The sequence below is a fragment of the Alosa pseudoharengus genome, unplaced genomic scaffold, assembly GCF_046254945.1.
Source record: "Alosa pseudoharengus isolate Yale_2024_CS ecotype anadromous, Long Island Sound unplaced genomic scaffold, YU_APseudo_1.1 YU_APseudo_1.1_scf_24, whole genome shotgun sequence".
In the NCBI taxonomy this organism is placed as follows: domain Eukaryota; kingdom Metazoa; phylum Chordata; class Actinopteri; order Clupeiformes; family Clupeidae; genus Alosa; species Alosa pseudoharengus.
Window position 1 is genome coordinate 23102712 of NW_027468689.1, and position 14242 is coordinate 23116953.

At 42.6% G+C, this 14242-nt stretch overlaps 1 protein-coding gene across 1 annotated transcript in view; it reads left to right on the forward strand.

Moving 5' to 3' along the window:
- The first annotated feature begins 732 nt into the window (after positions 1-732).
- The window catches only part of ahr1b (aryl hydrocarbon receptor 1b), a 38984-nt gene continuing 25474 nt past the window's right edge, over positions 733-14242 (forward strand). The window contains exons 1-2 of the mRNA XM_076302526.1: positions 733-1197; positions 12410-12623. Coding sequence (XP_076158641.1) covers positions 1139-1197; positions 12410-12623 — 273 coding nt within the window. The 5' untranslated portion in view covers positions 733-1138. The remainder of the gene's footprint in view (positions 1198-12409; positions 12624-14242) is intronic.

Genomic DNA, 14242 nt, shown 5'->3' on the forward strand with positions numbered 1-14242 from the left:
CAATTACCAGGTAGTGATTTTCTGTGTTTTTTCTTGTTTACCATAGATTCATCTCATGTCCTGTAGACGAATGGAGGCTAAACCAAAGACCATTGTCTAATGGCTTGCATAGGCCTAAAGGATACTGGTAATACCTTTCTTTACAGATAAATTAAAAGAATAACCTAAAAATGGTCTTTCTGTATAGAACAGGCCTATGTTAAAATTATGAACCACCAAAAATACAGAGGAATATAAAATAATGTACAGAAATCAGTAACCTGCGTAGGCCTACACTATTAAAGCGAATGTGTTGTCCCTATCTGGACACAGAGATGTGTAAAAAAAACAAACAAAAAACAAGGCAAGTTTCATTGTTTTCAATACATAGTGTGTAACAAATAAAAAAATTGTTCCTATCTGAAAAAAACAAAACAACGGAAGTTGTATTGTTTTTAGTCGTTTTAAGACTATAGTATCAAATTAATTTGTGTTTATCATCATGTTACTGTATATTTTGTTGTCATTATTGCACTGTCAATGCACACAGCCGTCCTTTTAAACAATACTTGGTCGTCTTACAGTTTACGCATGCAACCGAACGAGGGGGTAGCTGCTCTTGCCCAAGTTCAGGGCAGCGTAGACTTAAACAGCAGAGTCGGGCCACCTTAAAATTCTTTTTATGATATGATTTCCTGAAAACGCTTTGCACCAATCACAGGGAGCCAACCTTACCTGCTCCGGACTGCTCAGGACTTCTCAGTGTAACGGAGCACGGGATTGGTTTACGCACAGCGAAAACAGTCCCCGAAGTCTCAGGAAGAGTTTGTTTGGAGGCAGTAGAGAGTGACAGCTAGAAAAAAACGCAGAAAGGAAGGAGGAAAATTTGCTCTGATCACGCCATTGCTATTCTCCGATGAATACGACAACTTTAAGAAACTCTATTATCATTCAAGCACATTTGGATTTAAGCTTTTCCATTTTGAAGTTATGAGCTAACCGGCTCATTTGGATGATACATCATTTGCGCTTTGACGGAATAACGTCCTTTGGGGATTTTAACACATAGGTTTGATCTCTTTCTGTGGAGTGGATGAGAGTGGAGCTCAAAGGATAAATACAGATAAACTGAACTCTGAATAATAAAGAACCTAACACCATGTTAGGAAATACGGGAATCTATGCGGCCAAGAAGCGCAAAAAGCCTGTGCAGAAAATGTAAGTTTTTTATGATTTTCTAGAAGAAAACAAGTTAGTCCACATGATAGTGACATGTTACTTAAACTGTAAACCTACAAGCAAATGGATCAGGAGCAGGCTACAGAGTGACTAATAATTAAATACAAATAAGAATAGGATACTACTCTTGTGCTGTATAATGTCGGCACGTTCACATGTGACATTTTGTCTTGAAAGTAGGCAGGCCGCTGGATGTGGTTGGCAACTTAAGATAATTTCCTAAATTGATTCGTTGACACACATACATATGAATGGGTGTTTAAAAACAACTAGCCTAACTTTTATGCTTGAAGATGCATATGAATGATCATGTGCTGGGTGGAACCAACTTCCCTCCACCTTTCAAATCAGCCATTCAAGTAAGCGTACACAACCAATAATAATACTTTACATATCGTCAATAATATCACTGTCAAGGCTATACTTGTTTCGTAAATAGTAACAATGCACAGGTTAATGTCCATTAAAAGAACAAACGATTGCTCGGTGAAGTGAGTTCGTCTCTCCGCATACCCGCGTTGAAGCCGACTCGTACAGTACTGGCTTCTCCGATTTGTCGAAAGGAACACAGGGTAGAAATGTGGGCCTGCTGGTTGTGTATGTAATGAAAAAAAAACTTGTTTTCTATATTTATCTTTAGCCATTGGCAGTGTTTGTAAAGTTATGGTCAATAAAGCAGCTGTAGTTGTAGCTCGTCCGGAGTTGGTGGGGTTACCTTAAGATTCGGTCGTGGTGTAGTTTTGGTCTGGCATGGAAATAGTACTCTTGCATTAATCATAATCAAGTTGAGAGTTGGCGGTGCTCTCACGCGATGCTTACAGGAGGGAGGGGCGAGGCGGGGGGAGCTGGCCCCAAGTATGTTATTGTAATCTGATATACGGTTTTTTCTCATTATGAGAACACAATTTTTTGTCTTTCGCTCTTTTCCCCCTCAAATTAACATATTTTTAAGTCACGCAAACTGTTACGCAACTGTGGTCGTTGGCAGAATTCGGCGCCCCTCTTTTTTGTGTTGTTGTAGCTTGTTAATTCACCATCCGCAGAAAACTTTCGATGGATAGTCGGGCTCGGGAGTTTGCAGCTGCACTTTTGGAATGTCCATTTAATGACCAAAAGTGTGGGAAGTTTTATCACAGAAGGAACAGGCTAGACGTTTACTCGATTACTAGTCATGTGTGCATTTAGACCTTTGACGTTCGAGTAGCCTATTTTAACTAATGTTAGACATGTCCAGTAAATAAAAGCAAAAACTCGGAGACATATGGCACGTTAAGATAACTGGAACTTGTTTTGTACCAAAAATAGACTTATTTTTGTTTCCCCTGAATGCTAATGCATTTGTAGGCTACTCGGTCAGTCTGTTCGACGTTGTTGCAATAAAGCGCATCTGTTTACTTTTGTGCACGCCAATTTGTAATTCCATGCATCCAAGCACTCCACAAAAGGAAGTGATATAGGCTAATTATAAGGCAGTGAAGGCCACTATGTTCAGGATTGATTCGTCCACCCATATGTTGATAGACAGTAGAAGCCACTATGTTCTGAATTGATTCGTCCCTCATGTTGATAGACAGACAAGGTGTGTGCAAATTTCATTTAATTTTATTTATATACGGCCTAGTAGCCTATCTCTGCTATTCAGGTCATCCAAGTGAGGGCAGGACATGAGTTATAGCACCCAGCCTGTACCTGTGAACAGCTCAATCAGAGTGTGCCTCGTGTGTGTGTGTGTGTGTGTGTGTGTGTGCGCATGTTTGCGCGCGCGCAACAGCGTTGCTGTCACCTGTGAAGTTAAGAGCAGACTTTTTTTTACAATGCCTGCCCCTCATTTTAGGGCTGAGGAGAGCCTCATAGGCAGAGAACCTTTGAGATAGACGGCTCGACTTGCTTCAGCGGGTGCGATCGCTCCCTGGGCGAAAATGTCTGCGCTGGAGCACAAAGAGAGTATTGAGAGCGCATGTAACTGGACTCCGGTTCAGACAGGGCTCATGGAATGCATTAGAATTATGCTCCAAAAAAAGATGGTGGTTGTGGTGGTAGGTGGAGGGGCTGGTTGGGGTTGGGGGGGGGGGGGGCATGTTCTGTCCTCTATCCTTCTCTCATTCATGCGCTCCCCCCCCCCCCAGTCACCACCTCATATCCACAAACCTTCTCAGGTACACCCACATGCACACACACACACACACACACACACACACACACACAGGCACACACATCCACAGGCCCCTGTACACAATCTACCTGTGTGAAAAACAAGTTTAAGCCCTTTTGTGGGGGCTCTTGCTCTGTTGTAGGGAACAATGGGCTCCGATTGGAGAGTGGCAGGGGCGCCGCCGGACTCTGTCTCGCTCTGGGAGCCTCAGATTGATGACTTTCACTCGGGAGGGAGGGCTGATGTGTTGTGATGTGTTGTGTGCGCTAGGAAGTTTGACTCCACTCACAATGATGTCATTGTGAGTTAAACAGCCTTGCTCAGAGCCTTGTGTGTTGAACAGCATTCCCCTGGGCAAGGTGCTAAGCCCTCCTCGCTGAAAACATGCCCCATGGATGCAGAGTTGCTATGTGTGTGTGTGTGTGTGTGTGTGTATAGGTGTGCGTGTTTGTTGGGAAGGGTTTGAAACCTGAGCTGATGTTAAACAATAACTTGACCATGAAAAGATTTTTGTCCAGTCAAGACATAATTTAGGCCTATAACACATTTATAACTAATGCACATACACTTAGTTGTGTCTCCTTTCCACATCTTTCTACACTATGAATACAGGTAAACACAACTTCTCACTCATGAGCTATTGGAAAACCACCTCTTTGATTAATCATGTGGAGTTTCCATTGTTGCCTAGTGATGCTGAAACTCATTCCCGTGGGTGACCCTGTGGTGCTAGCAGCATTAGCTGTGCTAGTAGCATTGGCTGCAGGCTTCATGCACACAGATCCTCACTCTCAGAGGCTAAGCTCTGTGGGGTAGAGGCAGCCTGGAGAGAGCCTGCTAATGATCACTTATGATATTATTAACATTATTTCTATTGTTTTCTCTCTAGCTCTCATTTGGGCAAGGGTTACTGAATGTCTTTAGCAGTCAGCAATGACCCTGGCAAACTGGAAAAAGCTCCCTTGTGACAGGCAGAGCATTGCCTCGGCCCAGATGCACCTCCCCGCACACCCCTCGCCCCCCCCGCCCCATTTCAGCTGGCCTAGCGCTGCTCGCTCTTGGCAGTGATGTGACGTGACTGCACTTACAAAACTGACAAAAGCTCATTATGGAACTGCTTACTACCGCGAGCCAGTTAGAGGGTTATTGTTGGCAGCAGAACCAGTGGATTAGAATTACTTTGATACCCCAACCAAGAGCAAGAGGAACTTTTTTAGCCACTTTTAAACAAAAATAAAAAAAAATAAATACAATAAAAAAACGTGGAAACAAAAGAAACTCTGATCCACAATTAGAAGTGTCAAATTCCTAGTGCAGTGCAGCTCACTCTCCGCAGCCTCTCTTGTTCACTGTGTTTCAAAAGAAACTAAAGTTAAGTTAGACATTGTTTTCCTCTATTTGGTGGGGACAGTGGATCTTCAATCAGATGGTGTATGCTGTATTTGGTAGTGGGTTTTGGATAGATGGTGGCAAGAGGACTCGCCAGATGGAGACGATTTGACTTTTATTACATGTTGTGTGTGTGTTTTTTTCCCCCTCCTTGCTGATCAGAAACACATGTTGGAGGTTATCAAGGGAGACAGACCTCCCCGCAGATGAATATCTCAAAGGAGCTCGAGTGCTGTAACACAGAATATAACTCAAACAATGGCAGGAGATACTCCCCTACGACCGGTGAACTTGCTGTGTTTGAGGATTTAAGGCACACACAAGGGCCTTTGAAGTATTGTATTTCAAGGGTATTTTGAAACAAAACCTTCATAATAACAACAAATAGGTATTGATATGAGTTGAGACTATCCACAGTAGTTTACTTATCATTTGTCACACTTCATATAGTTCATAATTTGTGTGTTTTGTTTATGATAGAAAGAGGTGTGTGTCTTTTATTTAGCGTAGAAGGAGGTGAAACCAACTGTGAGTGTTCTGAGACCTGTTCTGAGTTCTGTAGCCAGTGTATGTGACAGAGGCCACAAAACAGGCGTGTTGGTGTGAGGTTGTGAGCAAAAGGGGTGATGTATCCCTCAGCATGTTGTGGCCCGCAACAGGAAAGCAATCCTTAAGGTCAGATGTTTCCCTCAACCACCACTGAGAGGAGATGGGACCACAGCTCCTCTAGACATCTATGGATTTGATGATATAATCCTTCAGCACAAATGAGGCAAACACTGAAATGCCGAGGCGCTGTTGGGTGGTCCCTCTTGCTCTCCCGGGGAATCTTGACTGCAGAATAAGCCATTGGTTTTGCTCTAAATCACAATTAATGGGAATGTTTTGAAGCCTTGGTGTAATTCGTTTGGAATGTGAATAACAACAATTACTCAGTAATTCCCCCATTAGCAGGTCCTGTTGACTTTCACAGTGTGCAGTGCCGTGCAGGAGCTGAGAAGATCGGCCCAATTTAACACGTTTATTAAGTTACTGAATAGTGTCAAACCTCAAAGCAACTTCTGCCAGTCAGTGGTGCACACTACATACTCTTTTTGTTTGGTTTTGTTTAGATAGATCAAACAGATTTGTCAATAGTGCCAACATTATTTGGAAATAAATAAAATAATACCTACATATTTGTTTTACTGATTTTGTTTTGTTTAGAATAGATTTTATGTTATACTTAAAAATCTCTCACAAAACTAGAGATTCTGGTCGTAGTCCATTTTGCCATAAATAATCCATAGGTGTGTCCTGTCATTATCAAGCTATAGTTGTAGGCCCTGCCCGCACGGTAAAAATAGAGTGGCTGTTCCCTCACAGCTGAATGGGGGATGGGGTCAGTCACAGTCTGCATAGCATAAGAGGACTGTTTCCTGCTCATGTGCTTGGACGTCACCAATGCCTCCATAAAAAGAGTATTTAGAAAGTCCTGACAGACATCTGTCTACTTTAAAGAAACGTTTTGTCGAGGATTGTCATCGGAAGCTGAATTTAAAACTGCATCAGGTTGTGGGTTTCATAATATAGGGTTGACTGTAAAACTTGATTATAACCTCCGCTTCAGGTTAGTTCAGTCAAAGCCACAGACATTTGTGCATGAGCACTCGAAGTTTGTTCTGTTTTCTTTTCATAGCTTAACAGCTAAGCAAGGTGCAGGCAACACCAAAGTCATTGGGTCATTGGTCAAGGTCATTGGGTCAGTGCCTAAGAGCACACATAGCTATACAGTGCGGTGTCTTTTTGATTTCAAAGTATTTTGAAAGTGAGGGGGACCAAATTGTGAACACAAACCCATAGTGAGATCAGATTTCCAGATATCAGATCGCCACCTCTGGCCCACTTTCGACCATCATATTTTAAACTTGCCAGAATATTAAGATAATACCATTGATTGTTTTCAAAATATTTTTTTTGAAAACTGTGAGATGAGCACAACGCCAGATCTGCCCTCAGACCAGCTTCTTGCTATGTGCAATTCTACTTTTATTTATTTTTTTTAGATTTATTTCACACTACTTGGGCCAATGGTAGAATACTGGTCACTACTTGGGCCAATGGTAGAAAAAAAACAACATGATATGTTGAATCATCATGCCTATGATCCAAACATAGACTACATGAACAAATAGCCTAGTTAGGCCTACTTAAATTGTCTGGTATAAATCAAATTAACTCTCTACTGTGTGTTTGCAGTTAATATTTATGCAACGTTAGAACTTAACAAGTGTTGGCTTAACAAGTTACCAGTCCAGAACACACAGAAAATTGCAACAGAAAGTTGCCTTTATAATCAACTATTTGTTCCAACAGCATTTAAACAAAGCATTTATCAAATGTAAAAAACAAATTACATTAGAAGTAAAATAAAATACTGTTACTGTAGTAACTGTATCACATTATCCCAAGCTTCTAAGAGCTCCCCACGTCTGTGACAGGCAGACGTGACACCGCTAAATTCTCAGCTTGTTTATAGGCTACCCCACACTGAACGGATAAGAACGCTAGGCCCATCACTCTGGGGTGTGGTAGCCTACTCTCTGGGATTTATGCACCAAGGTAACTGAAGTATCCAATTTGTGTCTTGAAATTATGTTTGAAATAAATGTTTTAGAACAAAAACGTTGATAGACTTGTATTTTATAGTTAGGCTAGTGAAAACGAGTTGATAAGTAGCCTAGGCTAGTTGAGTTTGTTATGAATAAACAGCTAATGTCATGTTGAGCAGGAGGAGTTGAGCACTAGGCTACCATAAATCCTCAAATTATGCCCGGGATTGATTCTATTTATAGCAGGACAAATAAAGGCAGGTTCCCAAATACAAGATGGGGTAACAATTGCCTACTATACCAATTATTGCCATCAGTCCACTAGAAGACATTGTTTCGATTTAAGTCAATGAAATAACACCTCTTCTTAATATTTTATTATATGTTGTATTGTATTGTATTATGTTGGTTGGATTAATAGCCTACGGTTGGCAAAGAAAAGTGTTTCTACCATGGGTCTCCAACACACGTTCTCAAGCTCATTCTCTTGCCGTCCCTTTCGAGCTAATTGCCAGAGGCTGAAGCCTACTAAATTTAAACACAATTGTTGTGACAAGGCATTCCAGCCTACGAATTTTATTAAAAAAAAGTAGGCTACTAAATCATGCATAATTAAACAATAACTCAATTTAGGCTACTTGGCTACGCATTACGGTTTCCATTACAGCACAACCCCTATTCAATGTCTCGCAATAAACAGCAGTGGAAATCCCCACACTTTTTCAACTGCATGAAACAGTGAACAATATCTCCCAGATTTCAGTGCCCATCAGTCCCAACATTTAGCAATATAATCAAACAGTCCCAAAGTAAATGAAATCCCAAACCAAACAGAAAATGTTGAGCAGGCAAAAGCATTGCTTTTGATAGCTTACCGGTATGCCGCTCCAAACGAAACGCATGTCTAAATGCAGGTTAGAAATATTTAAAAAAGCCTGCCTCGAATACCAGCCTGCCTCAAATAAAGATGATGATGATGAATGATTTATGATAAGCAAGTAGCCTGGATTATTTTATGATTGTTAGTAGACAAACTGGCTTCAGATATCCAAGAGCGAATATGAGATTGTGCTGTCTTACAGTACTGTAGATGGCTGTGGTTAGTGATGTGATGCTGTTAATGGGGAGTTTTACATAGTTAGCGCAAATCCTATATGTTATTATTTATTTAGCGTACCTATAAAGCTTTTTTTCCTTATCAGAAGTGAGGGGGACGACGGCTGTCTCTTCAGCACTGCGGGGGACATATCCCCCACATCCCCCGTGCCTCCTGCGCCCCTGAGGGAAACAATGCGTTAACAGTGCAGTACTTTCCATTTCCACAATACTCTAGCTCACTAAAGACAGTGTGTAAAATATATCAACTTCTAATCAGGAATGTGTTTGATAACAAGTTGTGGAAGAGAGTCTGAGGAGAAAAACAAAAGTCAAACTGTGTTTGTAGATCCAGTCACAGAGAGTCAAAATGGGAATATCTAATGATTAGACTGCTTCTTGGCAACAATCAAGCAAGCTAAACAGCTAATTATAGTAACCCTTTTCCTGAGGGCTCTGACGCAGATTCGCCATGTTGAATCGGCCATAAATTTGTCAATAGAGGTTTGTCTTTGTTGGCAAAGCTGAACACACTGTACTAGTTGGAGCTGCAGATGCTCATCGACTGGCCAAACGTTATCAGACGTCCGACTGTCAGCTTGGTCTACGGACTCCATTAGATAATGTTTGAGTTGGTACTCCTCTAGAAACCTAGCTGGGTTGGGCATGAGCTGTGTTGGAGTCAGCTGTTGAAAGTGAGTTTGGGATCTGCACCACAGTAGGGCCATAAGACAGCCACTGTCAGCTAGTTTAGTGGAAAGGAAACGTTGCTAGTAGTTTCATCCCTGGACTGGAAAAGAGCGGTGGTTTCCACACAAGTGAATGTTTTTAAAAGACTCGACGACCGCCACTTTCTTCCCTCAATGACGACACCCTGGTGTCACCCCCGAGGCATGAAATAAACCCTGAGAGGGGTAAAAATGGCTGAAAGCTGAAAGCTCTTTGTCCCTGGGGCCCCTTTCTGCAGTGAGGTCAGTTTCACTTTTTATTTCTGGGAAAGTATAATTTGGGTACTCTCGGCCAGCTCAGGTTTCTCCTGCAGTCCCAGTAGGCTGTTTTCAGTGAATGCGTTAAGTGTTGGGTTACAGGCCTACTTTTAAAACGCCTGTGATTTCCCCAAGATCTTGCAAAAACATGGAAAAAAAACAAGAAAAGTTAGAGCAAATGACATTGTTGCTTGCCAAGCAGGAGTGCTCAACTACCCAAATGTTCACTTTTTCAGTTTTTACGCTAGTCACTTGAAAACTACTCCCAGTTTGTGTCCATGAGGATAAACATGTCAAGCGCATACATATTTAATGGCATATTTTCAACATGTTCACAAAGTGCACAGAGGACATGGTATTGACAGCTAAAAAAAAACACCCTGTGATCTCAGGGAATTACCAGTCCGGGAAGCACCAATGCAAAGCCAGTGTTAAGGTAACAACAAGCCAATGATAATGCAACATGAAAGCAATGTTTAGGCAACACTAAGACAACGTTAAGGCAACACCAGGGCAAGGTGACACCAGCATTAAGGTAATGTTACAGCAACATTAAGGCAACACAAAGACAGCTTCCTCCTGTGACTGTTCTGCCATTAAGACAACACTAAAGAGCCACATGCCTTCCAAGGCAACCTTCAGGCGACACTAAGGCAACGTTAAGGTAAGGCTAAGACAGCTCCCCCAGTATCTGTGCTCTGGAGTCTGTGTCTATCCCCTGTCTCTCATCTCCATAACCCAGAGTGTCAGCCGCCTGGCCCTCGTTACAAATTAATCACAAGTCAGAGTCTAGACTGCAATTAGGTCAGGAAAGGAAAGCCTGTGGCCTAAGAAGGACGAGGCTGGGTGGCTCGCCATGAGAAAGGAGCCGTAGCATCCTGCCAGCTAGCAGCCATGTCTAATAGAGGGATCCTGCCTTCTGTAGGGTCATCCCATAATACTCCCTGCACAGTGACTGACTCATAGTGACAGAGGAGGATTGAATCTGCTCCTTGGTCAGTGTGCTACCTCAGTTGTTTTACCAAATTGTATCTATAGGAGTTAATGACCCATGTCCTTGTCTATTTGCATACACAAATGCACACGCACACACACACACACACACACACACACACACACACACACACACACACACACACACACACACACACACACACACACACACACACACACACACACACACACACATACAAACACAAACAAACACAAGTACCAGAGGAATGACAAACAGATACACTCACACACTCTCCTGCTCTCTCTCTCTCTCTCACACACACACAGCCACACACACACACACACAGAGCACTTTAGAAATCAACACAGAGGGACTGTTCATATTCCAGTTCAGATTGGGGGAATGTCCTGTCACATGCGCTTGTGATGCAGAGGGAAATGAGCTGGTCATTGAGGCCTGTTTTCAACCGCGGTTTGTCTCCTCACTTGGGAGATAAAACAATGTTGCATCTCAATCCTTCCAGACACCCATCATTGATTTCCCTGTGATCTGGACATGACAGAGAGGAAATGAGGTCAAAGCACAAATGTTTTCACATGACTTGGTTCTATTACCCAAGAGACTATCTTGCGGAACATCACCAAGTCATAGTTGTGTTGTGGAGCAATTTAAGCAAAGATATGCAACTCCTTACTTAAGATCTTGTGCAGCAGCAGTCAAAAGCCTCTGTAAGTAAACATCCATCTTCTTTCCACAGATATGCTTGTCTATAGCACTCATAACACTTCAGTTGAACTCTCTTAGAATTCTTACATAACCATGTCTTGTTATTGCACATACCATATACTATCAGGAACTTTTATGACATACCTTTCAAGTGATAAAACAGTATCAATGTTAATAATTATCATGAATTAGCTCCCAACATAATTTTTAATGCTCTGACAGCTCACTAAGATGTTACAAAGGAAGTTATGACGTTTTTATGACATTTTTATGACGTTTTCTCCTTTGGGGTTAATATGTGCCAACTCGTTTTTTGGTGTGCTGATAAACTGTGGCCACTGTTGTCTTCCATGTGGGCAAGGATGCCTCTATTCAAGGCCCGGCAACAGTATAGGGCCTGTGAGGACTAGAAGTAGTTGAAAAAATTTCAAATGGATTCCTTTTTGGTAGTTGGTTTACTGGTTGTTGATGCAGCCGAACTTAATGTGTGTCACCAGCACCCAAACAGCCGACACAGACACAAACAAAGCCACGCTCGACTGGAAATGGAAATCAGTCTTTTGAAGTATGTAGCCTAAACAGCAGGATGCTTTTTGTAGCTCTGTTCCGAAACTACCTCAAATAACTTGCTGTTAGGTATGATGGCCAATCACAGACTCGGCACCAGACTCCATCACAAACCCTAATCACTCAATCTCTCCATCACACTCTACTCTGTTCACCGTCCCAATCAAGGCTGCATAAGATGATCAAATGCATATGCACTTTTTGAAGAACCAAACCAGCCCGAACTTGATTTTCTGAGTTCTCTGACTTTCGTATTTGTTGTATATACTCTTGATAACTCCAGTGATCTCCAGTGCTCTCGAAGGCTTCTCTGTTGGTGATGTTGTTTGCCCACAAAGTTGTTTGCTCACAAAGGTTTTGTTTTAGATGGTAAAACGGCTTGGTTGTTGTTTGGCTGTTGTGGGAAATCCCCCCCACATATAACGCTCCGAATGTAACACCTCTCCTGTGTGTATTTTTGAAATACTGGTAGTATCAGGTGAAACTTATAGTGAGAACAGAATATGACTCTGCAGTGTGTGAGAACGGAACATGACTATCTGCCCCATCACCAGCTCATACAAGTCATGTTTACAAGTCTGAAGAAGTTCATAACGCTCAAAACATCACTGTTTTTGGGAATCTCATTAAAATTGCATTGAAAGAAAGCTACAGTGTGTCGCGTGCGCCACTTTGGCAATGTTTGCATCACCAGCTTTAACCATCTACCTTTCACTCTCTACCCTGACAGCCCTAAGCCTCCTCCCCCTGAGGGTGTTAAGTCGAACCCCTCCAAGCGCCACAGAGACCGTCTGAATGGCGAACTGGACAAGCTGACCAACCTGCTGCCCTTCTCCGAGGATGTCAGGGCGCGACTGGACAAGCTGTCCGTGCTCCGCCTCAGTGTGGGATACCTGAAGGTCAAGAGCTTCTTCAAAGGTCAGTCCATGCTGAGAAACAGTTCTGTGTGTGTGTGTGTGTGTGTGAGAGAGAGAGAGAGAGAGAAAGGGAGGGAGAGGTGGAGTGTGTGTGAGAAAGAGAGAGAGAGGTGGTGTGTGTGTGTGTGTGTGTGAGTGTGTGTGTGTGTGTGTGTGTGTGTGTGTGTGTGTGTGTGTGTGTGTGTGTGTTTGTGTGTGAGAGAGAGAGGGAGAGAGAGAGAGAGAGTGTGTGTATGTGTGTGTGTGTGTGTGTGTGTGTGTAGGTTGTTCCCGATGGTGTGAGTGTAGTTGCATTATGAGGTGTTTGTAAGGACGTAAGGGTGTTGGAGGTGTTACAGTATGTGTCCAGGCTGTGTAAGTGTGTGTGTATCACTGTGTGTGTGTGTGTGTGTGTGTGTGTGTGTGTGTGTGTGTGTGTTTTGTGGTGCTTTTCTGTGTTATTCACCGTCTCCCCTAGAGTTAGATAAGTGGGCAAAAAGCATGTTTGTGCTCCGTGCATGCATGGTCCGCTAGCTTAGCATAGTGAATGGAATCTTTCCTCGCCGGATAGCATGTCGTGAGTAAAAGTGAGCCAACAAAAAAAACAACCCTTATTACTTATTGTGGCCTGCGTATTCACAACGAGTACTAATGACAATGCAGATTAAGACAAGACGATTTCCTAGGCAGATATTGGGTGTGTTCGAAACGGGAGACAGCTGCCTACTGCCTCCCTCCCTACATAGAGAGCTGTCTCACTAGACATGACTTTGGATTAAATGCATCTTTTAAAAATGAGCGTAGCACTCTAGAATCTTTGGTTAACACTACGGTATGACGTTAGCAAAGGCCTGACGTTAAACTTAATTAGTTTACGTAAGCTAGCAGGCTAACGGTATAAATCAGTTTTACGGCCGGCAGATATATCAGACCAGACGCTATTAATGGTTACAACAATGGCATAATCAGATAGTAAATTGTTTATTTCTCATCTCTAATCTACAAATCTAAGCAAAATAAGGTCACACAAATGACATTTTAAACAGATTCAGCAGCCATTACCGATGTCATCCGCCATGTTTGTTTACCTTTCACAGCTGTTTCAGACGTTGCCGCAAGGGATTATGGGTAGGAGGGAGCATGAAGTGTGCATCGATGCTGCCTCCAAAAATGACCGTTATTTGGGAATTCTAAGATATCTTAAAAGGCAGCAGAATTTGTTTTTTCGGTTTCGAACCGCACTTGCTGCCTCCCCAGTTAGATATCTTAAAAGGCAGCAACTTTACCCGTTTCGAACCGACCATTGACTTGGGACTATATTGGGGCGAAACACTGCTACTTGGGTGCAGAGATATCACGCAACATACTTGTCTCACTCGCCACAGCACAGGCAATCTTTGCGTCCAAGTAGCAGTGCCTCACCTTCAGTTGGACGATCAACTCTTGATGTGAGCTTTGTCCCTGTGGCTGTCTTTACCTCCGCTTGCCTGTCGTTCGTATGAACGCACTTCTGCATCTGAGCGGTCTCAGATGTTACATATGCATTGTCCATTACATTTTTGCATACGTGGAATTTCTCTGAAGCAGTGGAGGATCATGGGAGTTGGCATCCCCGTGGTAAAGGAGAGAGAGACAGAACTATGTGACTGGTTTTCACATCATAATCC